General features: G+C 46.5%; 1 protein-coding gene across 5 annotated transcripts in view; it reads right to left on the reverse strand.

The window, feature by feature from the left end:
- The window catches only part of dnah1 (dynein, axonemal, heavy chain 1), a 510,234-nt gene that overhangs the window by 60,128 nt on the left and 438,006 nt on the right, over positions 1-12,100 (reverse strand). For 4 of the 5 annotated variants that reach the window (XM_078209369.1, XM_078209371.1, XM_078209370.1 and 1 more), the window contains one exon: positions 2,887-3,057. In XM_078209369.1, coding sequence (XP_078065495.1) covers positions 2,887-3,057 — 171 coding nt within the window. Of the gene's footprint in view, positions 1-151; positions 254-2,886; positions 3,058-12,100 lie in introns of those variants that run through there. The other variant, XM_078209374.1, reaches the window with a different exon arrangement.

Below are 12,100 nucleotides of genomic sequence, written 5' to 3' on the forward strand. Positions count from 1 at the left end.
GAAGTTGCTGTTGCACTGAGATGGCACGGGTGAAGGGTTGCACTAGTTAGAAAGATATTTAAGCACCTTAACATTCTCTGTTCAATAGTTTTTATGATAGAATGTCTTATTTAAACACCTTTATTATATATAAATGTTTTTCACCACCCACCTGTGACTAATTTGTCTCGATTATGAATCCTCTTCCATTGATGATTGCCTGAGGGATGCTTCATGTTGATGTCAGTTGGGGAGGCCCCTCAATGCTGTGTCACTGAGAAAAGGGAGGCATTGGTTCCTCAGACCCCACGAGCGATTCCTTCCTGTCCCCCACCCCAGGGCCCTGTATGGAGGTTTCAGATCCCTTACTCACTACACAGATGTGGGCCCAGGTGCCAGCGTACATGTGGAGCTCAGGTAGGAGTCAGACTAGTTTACACCAGGGCATCATCATAATGGTGCTTAGCATGTTGTCACCACCCTCCTGCCTGCCAAAAAACTCGCTAACACGGAGTAGCCAGACCCACCACTCTGGTGTGACAATGTGCAGGATATAGAAGGAATTTGTGGAATGGGGAGGGGGGGGTGGGGGGTGCACGATAAAACCCACAGACACAAATCCCTAGTGAGTGAACTGGTGATCAGGGCCTCCCTCGCATGCCTCATTTGGGTTGCCAACCCGCGAGCGCCTGGTTGGTGTTCCTCGGCATGCTCTTCCTCTTCCTCCTCTTCCTCCTGCTGGTCATCCTCCCCAACAACAGCCGGCTGATCAGCCTCCACGTCCTCCTCCTCCTCCTCCAAGAGGTCACCTCTCTGTAGAGCCAGATTGTGCAAGGCATAGCATACGACCACTATGGGGGAAGAAATCACTGGGTTGTATTGGAGGGCCCCACCATATCGGTCCGGGCACCGGAATCGCATTTTGAGGAGCCCAATGTACCTTTCCACTATCGCGTGGGGGTTATATGGGCCTCATTACAGTGGGTCTCCACCTCAGACACAGGCATCATCAGCCATGTCCGAAGTGGGTAACCCATATCACCCAGGAGCCAACCTCGCAGCCTGGGCTCCTCCTCGAATGCCTCCGGGATGTCCGAGTTCCTGACAATGAAGCTGTCATGCACGCTGCCTGGATGTTTGGCACAGACATGCATGATGGTCAATTATGGTTGCACACTAGCTGAACATTCAGGGAGTGGAACACCTTCCTATTTATAAATCTTCGTGGATTCTATAGAGGGGCCTTGAGGGTGACCTATGTGCAGTCGATCGCCTCCTGCACGTTAGGAATCCCCATAATGGCTGCGAATCCTGCAACCCGAGCTTCCTGCTGTGCCTGGTCCAGGTTGAAGTTGATGAACTGGCCAGCCCAGGCATACAGAGTTTCAGTGACTTGCTTGACACAGGTGTGCACGGCAGATTGGGAGATGCCACAGACATCTCCGCTCGGGGGTCTGGAAAGAACCAGTCGCATACAAGTTTAGAGTGGCCGTCAATTTGACAGCCACTGAGAGTGGGTGCCCCCTCCTGCCTCTAGGTGCAAGGTCCTGCAGCAGGTTGCCCAGGTGTTGCACAGTCTCCTTTCGGAGTCGGAGATGTCGGCGGCACACGGTGTCCGACATTTGCACGAAGGACACCGAGGTCAGTGCTGAGACCCGGGTCCATGCTGCAAGCCGGACATCGGAGACCCTGCAGAGCAACAACCTCCTGCACACTCGCGGAGCCACCACCGACCTGAGACAGAAAATGGCCGCAACAACAGGACACTCGTGAGTAGCAGAGAGCTGTCGGACGCTATGCACTTACCTCCTTGCCAACCCTCACTGATGGAGCGCCTGAATCGGACATGTCTGATTTGCACCAATTCCCGATTGGCGAACATGGTAATAAAGGGGGAATTGCTGGTAAATTATGGGGTCCAGCCCATTAATTCAATTTAAATGCATTCAAATGCATTTAAATTGCCGTTGCCACCCATTTTGGGTGCGGTCCTGATCGCGGCCATTTTTAGCCATTGGTCAAGGCTGAAAATGGAGGTGCGGAGGTGGTCGCGGATCATGCTACTTGCCTCACGCCCAACTTGACCAAGTTTTCGCACCCGAAAACAGGTGCAACTTGATGGTAGAATCGGGCCCATAGTCTCTGGATGAGACTGAGATGGGTGAAATTTCTTCACTCAAATGGTTGTGAATTTTTGGAATTCTCTACCCTAGAGGGTTATGGATTCTCAGTGGTTAAGTATATTCAAGGGTTAAATAAGTAGAATTTGGACTTTAGGGGAACCAATAGCAATGGAATTTGAATAGAAAATTAGGTCAAAGATCAGCCATAATTTTATTGAGTGGTGGAGCAGGTTTGAAGGGCCATATGACCAACTCATGCTCCTTTTCCCTATGTTCTTATGTCTCATTTCTTCTAAAGCAGAGATGGCTATGAGAAGATTTAGTGGGGGTTTTCAAAATTATGAAGCCTTTTAGTAGGTTAATTGAAAAAATCTATTTCCTCTGGTCTTGGATGTTGGTAGTGAATAGTTATCAATTAAAAATGTGACAATAAGGGGTGAGAAGAGAAATGAGGAGAAACGTAGAGCCCAGAAAGCTTTAGGCCGAGTGATTGAGGGAGAGAACATTACATCTTTTCAGGGGCAATAGCTATACGTTAAAGCATACAAAAGTGGAGAAAGAGGCTGGGCTCTTAAGTTTGGAATGTATTGGTGGAATTAGTTTTGGATTGCTCTAGTAAAGAGCTGGCAAGGCAATGGTGGACTTAATAGGCTCCTTCCACACTCAAATTCACTATGGTAAAACCTTGCTGTTCTGACAATCAACAAGATGTAGGAAATCCATTATTAAGTATCCTGTACATTCAAACTAATTTCACGTGTTAAAATTTCAATCATAAATTTACCTTAGAACAAGAGTTCAGGGAGTCATCAGTGAGGTTCATGTAGGTTTTCATTAAATTTGCTTTTATTCCCCTTGGTGGTTCGATAGTCATCTTGGAGCCATTTTGAAGAATTGAAACTGGAAACTTACTGCTTGGTAAACTAGTCAACCAAATCCTGAAATCTCGATGAACCTGGATGTTAAAAAAATATATCTTATTGAATAAACTGGAAGCAGTTCCAAAATATCAAATTGGCAAAAGCCCATACAGTTTTGCTTCCTGGATTTAACAGGATGATAGGGTCCCCACTCCAGGATAAAATAGGGGCGAAACCCACCCCTGTTCTATCAGGTTGTCCAGCCGACATTTAACGGCTCTTAATTTGATCAAAGGTAAGACCTCTGGTCCCATCTGATGGGTAAGCCCCACCTCATAGAGATGCCAGTCAATCAAAGTGCAGGATCAGTGGCCACCGCTGGTACAATATTCAATAACCAACACCGAAGAGCCATGGAGCTGGAGTTAAACTAAGTGGATGGGAGGTGGGTAGCATTGGGGATGGAGGGGTGGGGGCAAAGGCCAGAAAGTAGACAGGGCAGATGGGACAGTCTGGAGAGAACCCTCCAGTAACCTAGGGGGCCTAAGGTGGAGCTGCCCCCTTGCCTACCATCAGCCCACACAAACTGCTGGGCTGGATGCTTGGCGTGGGCTGCTCCTGCTGCTGATTAAATCCCAGTGGAGACAGGATGAGGCACAAATGGCCATTAATTAAATAAGGGCCTCAACGGGCCCAATGGCAGGCAGCCCACCTGATGCCTCCCCCGCCACTGGTAAAATTGTGGTGGAGGCAGGGACAGGAATGCCCTAGGGAGTAGTAATCCTAGTATGATATAATTTAGCATTCAGCTTGAGTGTGAGAAATTTGGGACTGAAATATGTGTTAAACTTAAAGAAGGGGATTTACAAAGGTGTGAGGATGGAATTGGCCAAAGTAAACTGGTCATATAGATTAATAGGTAAGACAATAGATGAGTAGTGGCAAACTTCTAGGGAGATAATTCATGACTCCCAGCAAAAATGCATACTCATGCGGAGGAAAGACTCAAGGGGGGGGGGGGGGGGAGAACCTACCATGGATAATCAAGGAAGTTAAGGATGATATTGAGTTGAAAGCGGAAACATATAAAATGGCAAAGGTTAGTGGTATGCCTGAAGACTGGGATAGATTCAGAATGCAGCAAAGATGGATAAAACTATGAGGGCAAGCCAGCGAGAAGCATAAAAACAGGCAATAAGGACAGAATTTTACAAAAAGTTTCTAAGAGCGAGACAATGGGAGAGTTTCAGATTTGTTTTTTGGGTGAGTTTGAAAATGCGATCTTATATCACTTAGTGCAAAGTAAATGCCAGGATACAATTCTCGCCAGCAAGGGAGGGGGGGGAGGGGGGTGTGGGTGGAGCCTGAACTAACTAGTGAAGCCAGTTGCTGAGCTCTAGGGGCACCATTGCACAGGTGTCCCGATCTCACAGTGTGCTGGGAGATCTTGTGCCACATCCCCCACCATCATCCCCACACGGACATCACTGTGCCCACCCCCGATCGCTCCTCCTCCCCCGGCAGAGTTCGCTACCCCCTACTGATTGCCCCCCAGCAGACCTCTTTACACCCCCTGCCGATTACCCACGGCAGAGTTCCCCTTCCCTCCCACCTTGGCATCGGTCCCCCCTTCTCTCCCACCCCTGCGGAGCACCTCCTTGTCATATCTCCACCTTACTTACTCCACCTTACTCTGTTTCTGCCCCCACTCTGCCTCTGCCCCGTTGGCACTGCACCTGCACAGTTATGGTGCCCAGTGGGCAGCACCGGGGTGCAAGGCAGGCACTGCCAGGGTGCCACTGCCCCTTGGGCACTGCCCAGCACTATCACCAACCACCTGGGGGCTTCAATGGCCTCTGATGCCCCCCAGCAAGGCCTTCACGCCTGGTCCCCATTGGTGGGGAGACCATATGTGATTCTCACCGGATGGTAGTGTCGGGGATTTGTTGATGACATGTGCTTTGCACCCCTTCTGGGCGCAAAGCTGATTTCGCCAGCCAAGCAGTGCCGGTACGATCGGGGAGAGGCAAAAAAACGGATGTAAACCTGATTTTTCACCTCCCACTCAATCTTACCGCCTCGCCAAAAGTCGGGCAAGATGAGGTTGTGAGATCACGTCCTCAGTTTTTTTTAAAGTATGTTAAAAGGAAGGGAGAAGTAAAAGAAAGCATTGGCCCTTAGAGAATGAAACTTGGGAAGTAATGATGGGGAACAAGGAAATAGCAGAAGAGTTAAATAGATATTTTGATTTGGTCTTTACTCTAGAGGAAGCTACAAGCATCCCAAAATAGTAAAAAAATAGGGGGAGGAATTAAATAAAGTCACCAGAGAATTAGTGATCGGCAAACTAATGGCGTTCAAGGCTTACAAGTCCCCTGGATCTGATGGTTAGCACACCAGATACTTAAAGGAGGTAGCTACAGAGATTGTGGGTGCATTGGTAGTCATTTTCCAAAATCCTTGGATTCTGGAACTGTGCCAAAGGATTGGAAAACTGCCAATGTGGTATCTTTGTTCAAAAGGGAAGGAGGCAAAATGCAGGAAACTACAGACCAGTTAGCCTAATTTCAGTTATTGGAAAAGTGTTAGAATCGTTATTAAGGAGGGAATTTGGAAAGTCATAATCTGATCAAGCAAAGTCAGCATGATTTCACAAAGAAAAAACCATGTTTGACAAATTTACTAGAGTTCTTTGAGGAGGTATCAGCCAGAGTAAATAGAGGAAAACCAGTCGCTGTTGTATATTTGGACTTCAAAAAGGCATTTGACAAGATGCTATACAAAAGGCTACCATGCAAGATAGGAGCTCATGGTGTTGGAATAATATTTTGGCATGGATAGAGGATTGGCTAACTGACAGGAAGAGGCAAGTGGCAATAAGGGGGTCTTTCTTAGGTTGGAGGGCAGTAACCAGTGGAGTACCACAGTGATCACTGCTGGGACCGCAGGTCTTCACAATATATATTAATGGTTTGGAGGAAGGAACAAAGTGTACTGTGGCCAAATCTGCACATGATGCAAAGGTATGAGGGAAGGCAGATTGTAAGGAGGATATAGTTTACAGACATATTAACAAGTTAAGTGAGCGGGCAGAAAATTAACAAATGGAATTCAACATGGGGAAATGAGAGATTGTTCTTTTTGGAAAAAAGAATGAGAAGGCGGATTATTATTAAATGGTGAGAGACTGCAGGAAGCTGTAGCACAAAAGGACTTGGAGGTTCTTGTTCATGAAACCCAGAAAGGTAACATACAGGGTGCAGAAAGAAATCAGGAAGGCAAATGGAATGCTGCCTTTTATTTCAAGGGGGCTGGAATATAAAAGTAAAGAGGTGTTGCTGCAACTGTACAAGGTACTAGTGAGGCCACGTACTGTGTACAGTTTTGGTCCCCTTATTTAAAGGAATATATATTACCATTGGAGGCAGTACAGAGGAGGTTTACTAGGATTATCCCAGCTATGGAGGGACTGCCATATGAGGAAAGATTAAACAGGTTGGGTCAGTACTCCTTGGAGTTCAGAAAAATGAGAAATGATATGATTGAAACATAAAAGATTTTTAGGGGATTAGACAGTGTTAATGTTGGGAAAATGGCTCCACTAACGGCAGAGGGATTAGTTGCACAATAAGGGGCTTATTTAAGACAGATTTGAGAAAGAATTTCTTCTCTCAAAGAGTGGTGAACCTTTGGAATTCTTTGAACCGAGAAGCTGTGGAGGCCGAGTCCTCAAACATTTAAGGCTGAGATCGATAGGTTTTTAATCAGTAGGGGGATTAACGATTGCAGAGCTACACGGCGGCATGGTAGCACAGTGGTTAGCACTGCTGCTTCACAGCTCCAGGGACCTGGGTTCGATTCCCGGCTTGGGTCACTGTCTGTGTGGAGTTTGCACATTCTCCTCGTGTCTGCGTGGGTTTCCTCCGGGTGCTCCGGTTTCCTCCCACAGTCCAAAGATGTGCGGGTTAGGTTGATTGGCCAAGCTAAATTGCCCTTAGTGTCCTGGGATGCGTGGGTTAGAGGGATTAGTGGGTAAATATGTAGGGATATGGGGGTAGGGCCTGGGTGGGATTGTGGTCGGTGCAGACTCGATGGGCCGAATGGCCTTTTTCTGTGCTGTAGGGTTTCTAAGATTTCTAAGATACAGCAGGAAAGTGGATTTAGTGAATGTTAGATCAGCCACAATCTTATTAAATGGCAGAGCAGGATCGAAGGGCTGAATGTCCCCCTCCTGGCCCTATTCCTTACGATCTTAGGTGCGTAGGCAGTGGGCATAGTGCACATGCCATCTACAAAACTGCCACAAAATAGGACAGCCATAAAATCCCACCCACAGTGACTGTTTGATTTCTCCATGTCATTGTTTTCAACCTTGGGCATATAAAGGTAACAGTTACAACGGCTCCATTTCAAAAGTGCTCCATTGGCTGGAAAGTGCTTTGAGCATCCTGAGGTTGATCCTCAGGACTGCCTCCTGAGCATCAGGAGGCAGTCACACCTGTCAGAGTAAATAGTTTAAATCCTGCCAGTGGCCAGGGACAGCAGGGTGTGACTGCAAGTCAGGCAGGTAAAGGGAACCAGCAGTCAGGAACTCAGGAGCCTCAGCCCTTGACCCTGTCCAACAGGTACGAGGCACTTGCTCCCTGTGTGGATGGCAAACAGGGCTGCAGGAAGGATGAGTCAGCTGACCAAGGCACCATGGTTCAGCAGGCCATTCAAGGGGAGGAAGTAAATAGGCAAGTTGTAGTTGTAGGGGATTCTATTATCAGGGGGATAGATAGGATCCTTTGTGAGCAGGATAGAGTGTCCCGCATGGTATGTTGCCTGCCCGGTGCTAGGGTGCGGGACATCTCTGACCGGCTTGAAAGGATACTGGAGAGGGAGGGGGAGGATCCAGTTGTTGTGGTCCATGTTGGTACCAACAACATAGGCAAGTCTAGGAAAGAGGACCTGTTTAGAGATTATAAAGAGCTAGGATTCAAATTAAAAAACAGGTCCTCAAGGGTCATAATCTCCGGATTACTGCCCGAGCCACGTGCAAATTGGCATAGGGAGGCAAGAATAAGGGAAGTTAACACGTGGCTGAAAGAGTGGTGTGGGAAAGAGGGGTTCTTTTTCATGGGACACTGGCATCAGTTTTGGGGCAGGGGGGACCTATACCGTTGGGATGGTCTCCACCTGGACCGAGCTGGGATCAGTGTTCTGGCGAAGAGAGTAAATGGGGTGGTCAATAGGACTTTAAACTAGAGATTGGGGGGGAAGGGAAAGTCAGGGAACCAAGAGGTGAAGGAATCAGTGGGAAGCGTAGCTGCTTAGGATTACAAAAAATCACGAAAAGACAGCACTCAGGAGAGGTTACGATAGTCCCCATCTCACAAAATATGACACAGTGTCTGGAAAGGCTCAGTAAACCAAGGTCCACCACACTACGAAAACAAAAAGGGACGGTCAATAGGGAATTAAAGGTGCTATATTTAAATGCCCGCAGTGTCCGGAACAAGGTAGATGAGCTTGTGGCCCAGATTGTGACTGGCAGGTATGATGTGGTAGGCATCACAGAGACGTGGTTGCAGGGGGTTCAGGACTGGCAGTTAAACATCCAGGGATTCACAACCTATCGAAAAGACAGAGAGGTGGGTAGAGGGGGCGGGGTTGCCTTGTTAATTAGAAATGAAATTAAATCAATAGCACTAAACGACATAGGGTCAGACGATGTGGAGTCTGTGTGGGTAGAGTTGAGGAACCACAAAGGCAAAAAAACCATAATGGGAGTTATGTACAGGCCTCCTGACAGTGGTCAGGACCATGGGCACAAAATGCACCACGAAATAGAAAGGGCATGTCAGAAAGGCAAGGTCACAGTGATCATGGGGGATTTCAATATGCAGGTGGACTGGGTAAATAATGTTGCCAGTGGACCCAAAGAAAGGGAATTCATTGAATGTTTACAGGATGGCTTTTTGGAACAGCTTGTGATGGAGCCCACGAGGGAACAGGCTATTCTGGACTTGGTGTTATGTAATGAGCCAGACGTGATAAAAGATCTTAAAGTAAGGGAACACTTAGGAAGCAGTGATCATAATATGGTAGAATTCAGTCTGCAATTTGAAAGAAGGAAGGCAGAATCAAATGTGAAGGTTCTGGCGAAGAGAGTAAATGGGGTGGTCAGTTAAATAAAGGTAATTACAGGCGCATGAGGGAGGAACTGACAAAAATCGACTGGAAGCAGAGCCTAGTGGGAAAGACAGTAGAACAGCAATGGCAGGAGTTTCTGGGAGTAATTGAGGACACAGTGCAGAGGTTCATCCCAAACAAAAGAAAGGTTATCAGAGGGGGGATTAGGCAGCCATGGCTGACAAAGGAAGTCAGGGAATGCATCAAGGCAAAAGAGAGAGCCTATAATGTGGCAAAGAGTAGTGGGAAGTCAGAAGATTGGGAAGGCTATAAAAACAAACAGAGGATAACAAAGAGAGAAATAAGGAAGGAGAGGATCAAATATGAAGGTAGGCTAGCCAGTAACATTAGGAATGATAGTAAAAGTTTCTTTAAATACATTAAAAACAAACGGGAGGCAAAAGTAGACATTGGGCCGCTCCAAAATGACGCTGGTAATCTAGTGATGGGAGACAAGGAAATAGCTGAGGAACTTAATAAGTACTTTGCGTCAGTCTTCACAGTAGAAGACATGAGTAATATCCCAACAATTCAGGAAAGTCAGGGGGCAGAGTTGAATATGGTTGCCATCACAAAGGAGAAAGTGCTAGAGAAACTAAAAGGTCTGAAAATTGATAAATCTCCGGGCCCAGATGGGCTACATCCTAGAGTTCTAAAGGAGATAGCTGAAGAAATAGTGGAGGCGTTAGTTATGATCTTTCAAAAGTCACTGGAGTCAGGGAAAGTCCCAGAGGATTGGAAAATCGCTGTTGTAACCCCACTGTTCAAGAAGGGAACAAGAAAAAAGATGGAAAATTATAGGCCAATTAGCCTAACCTCAGTTGTTGGCAAAATTCTAGAATCCATCGTTAAGGATGAGATTTCTAAATTCTTGGAAGTGCAGGGTCGGATTAAGACAAGTCAGCATGGATTTAGTAAGGGGAGGTCGTGCCTGACAAACCTGTTAGAGTTCTTTGAAGAGATAACAAATAGGTTAGACCAAGGAGAGCCAATGGATGTTATCTATCTTGACTTCCAAAAGGCCTTTGACAAGGTGCCTCACGGGAGACTGCTGAGTAAAATAAGGGCCCATGGTATTCGAGGCAAGGTACTAACATGGATTGACGATTGGCTGTCAGACAGAAGGCAGAGAGTTGGGATAAAAGGTTCTTTCTCAGAATGGCAACCGGTGACAAGTGGTGTCCCGCAGGGTTCAGTGTTGGGGCCACAGCTGTTCTCTTTATATATTAACGATCTAGATGACGGGACTGGGAGCATTCTGGCCAAGTTTGCCGATGATACAAAGATAGGTGGAGGGGCAGGTAGTATTGAGGAGGTGGGGAGGCTGCAGAAAGATTTAGACAGTTTAGGAGAGTGGTCCAAGAAGTGGCTGATGAAATTCAACGTGGGCAAGTGCGAGGTCGTACACTTTGGAAAAAAGAATAGAGGCATGGACTATTTTCTAAACGGTGACAAAATTCATAATGCTAAAGTGCAAAGGGACTTGGGAGTCCTAGTCCAGGATTCTCTAAAGGTAAACTTGCAGGTTGAGTCCGTAATTAAGAAAGCAAATGTAATGTTGTCATTTATCTCAAGAGGCTTGGAATACAAAAGCAGGGATGTACTTCTGAGGCTTTATAAAGCACTGGTTAGGCCCCATTTGGAGTACTGTGAGCAATTTTGGGCCCCACACCTCAGGAAGGACATACTGGCACTGGAGCGGGTCCAGCGGAGATTCACACGGATGATCCCAGGAATGGTAGGCCTGACATACGATGAACGTCTGAGGATCGTGGGATTATATTCATTGGAGTTTAGGAGGTTGAGGGGAGATCTGATAGAAACTTACAAGATAATGAACGGCTTAGATAGGATGGACGTAGGGAAGTTGTTTCCATTAACAGGGGAGACTAGGACGCGGGGGCACAGCCTTAGAATAAAAGGGAGTCACTTTAGAACAGAGATGAGGAGAAATTTCTTCAGCCAGAGAGTGGTGGGTCTGTGGAATTCATTGCCACAGAGGGCTGTGGAGGCCGAGACGTTGAGCGTCTTCAAGACAGAAATTGATAAATTCTTGATTTCTCGAGGAATTAAGGGCTATGGGGAGAGAGCGGGTAAATGGAGTTGAAATCAACCATGATTGAATGGTGGAGTGGACTCAATGGGCCGAATGGCCTTACTTCCGCTCCTATGTCTTATGGTCTTATGGTTGTAAGAAGTAGTAAGAACTTTCTTTTTTCAACTGAATGGAGGTTGGGTGCCAGCAAAAAACAGAAAATACAAAAAAGAATGGAAGGAACTTATTCTCATCATAGCTGCCACATATTCCAGGCAGCTGATTCAAGAACACTGGTGGAAGTCTGTTTACAGTATCCCATCCTTTCAGCCATCACAACAAATGACCACAGTTCAAAAGTACTTCATTGGCTGTGGTATGCTTTGGGTTGTGAAAAAGGTGCTGCATAAATGCCCTACTTCTTTAATGGTCCAGAAAAACTGGGAGATAAAACAAAGTCATTTGGCCAATCAAATGAATTTCCTTCACTGATCTATTGTACCATGATGTGAGAAAATGGAAGAATTTCTGATGGATTATTTGTTTTATTATTGTATTCTAAGAGCCCACACAGGATTAAAGTTAGTTACTGCAAACTGACACTGCTGTCGGATGGAACAGAGATCATTTCTTAGGTATTAGTTGTTCTTAGGTAAGTATCCATTGATTGTCTATGCTGAGTAAAAGGTAGTTCATATGTGCTCATGTATGTTAACATTTACCTAAATATTGGGCTTAAGGTTAACGTGCAGGTTCAGTCGGCAGTTAGGAAGGCATTCGTGTCGAGAGGGCTAGAATACAAGAGCAGGGATGTACTTCTGAGGCTGTATAAGGCACCTGGTCAGACCCCATTTGGAGTATTGTGAGCATTTTGGGCCCTGTATCTAAGGAAGGATGTGCTGGCCTTGGAAAGGGTCCAGAGGAGGTTC

The sequence above is a fragment of the Mustelus asterias genome, chromosome 3 (genome assembly GCF_964213995.1).
Source record: "Mustelus asterias chromosome 3, sMusAst1.hap1.1, whole genome shotgun sequence".
NCBI classification, from domain to species: Eukaryota; Metazoa; Chordata; class Chondrichthyes; order Carcharhiniformes; family Triakidae; genus Mustelus; species Mustelus asterias.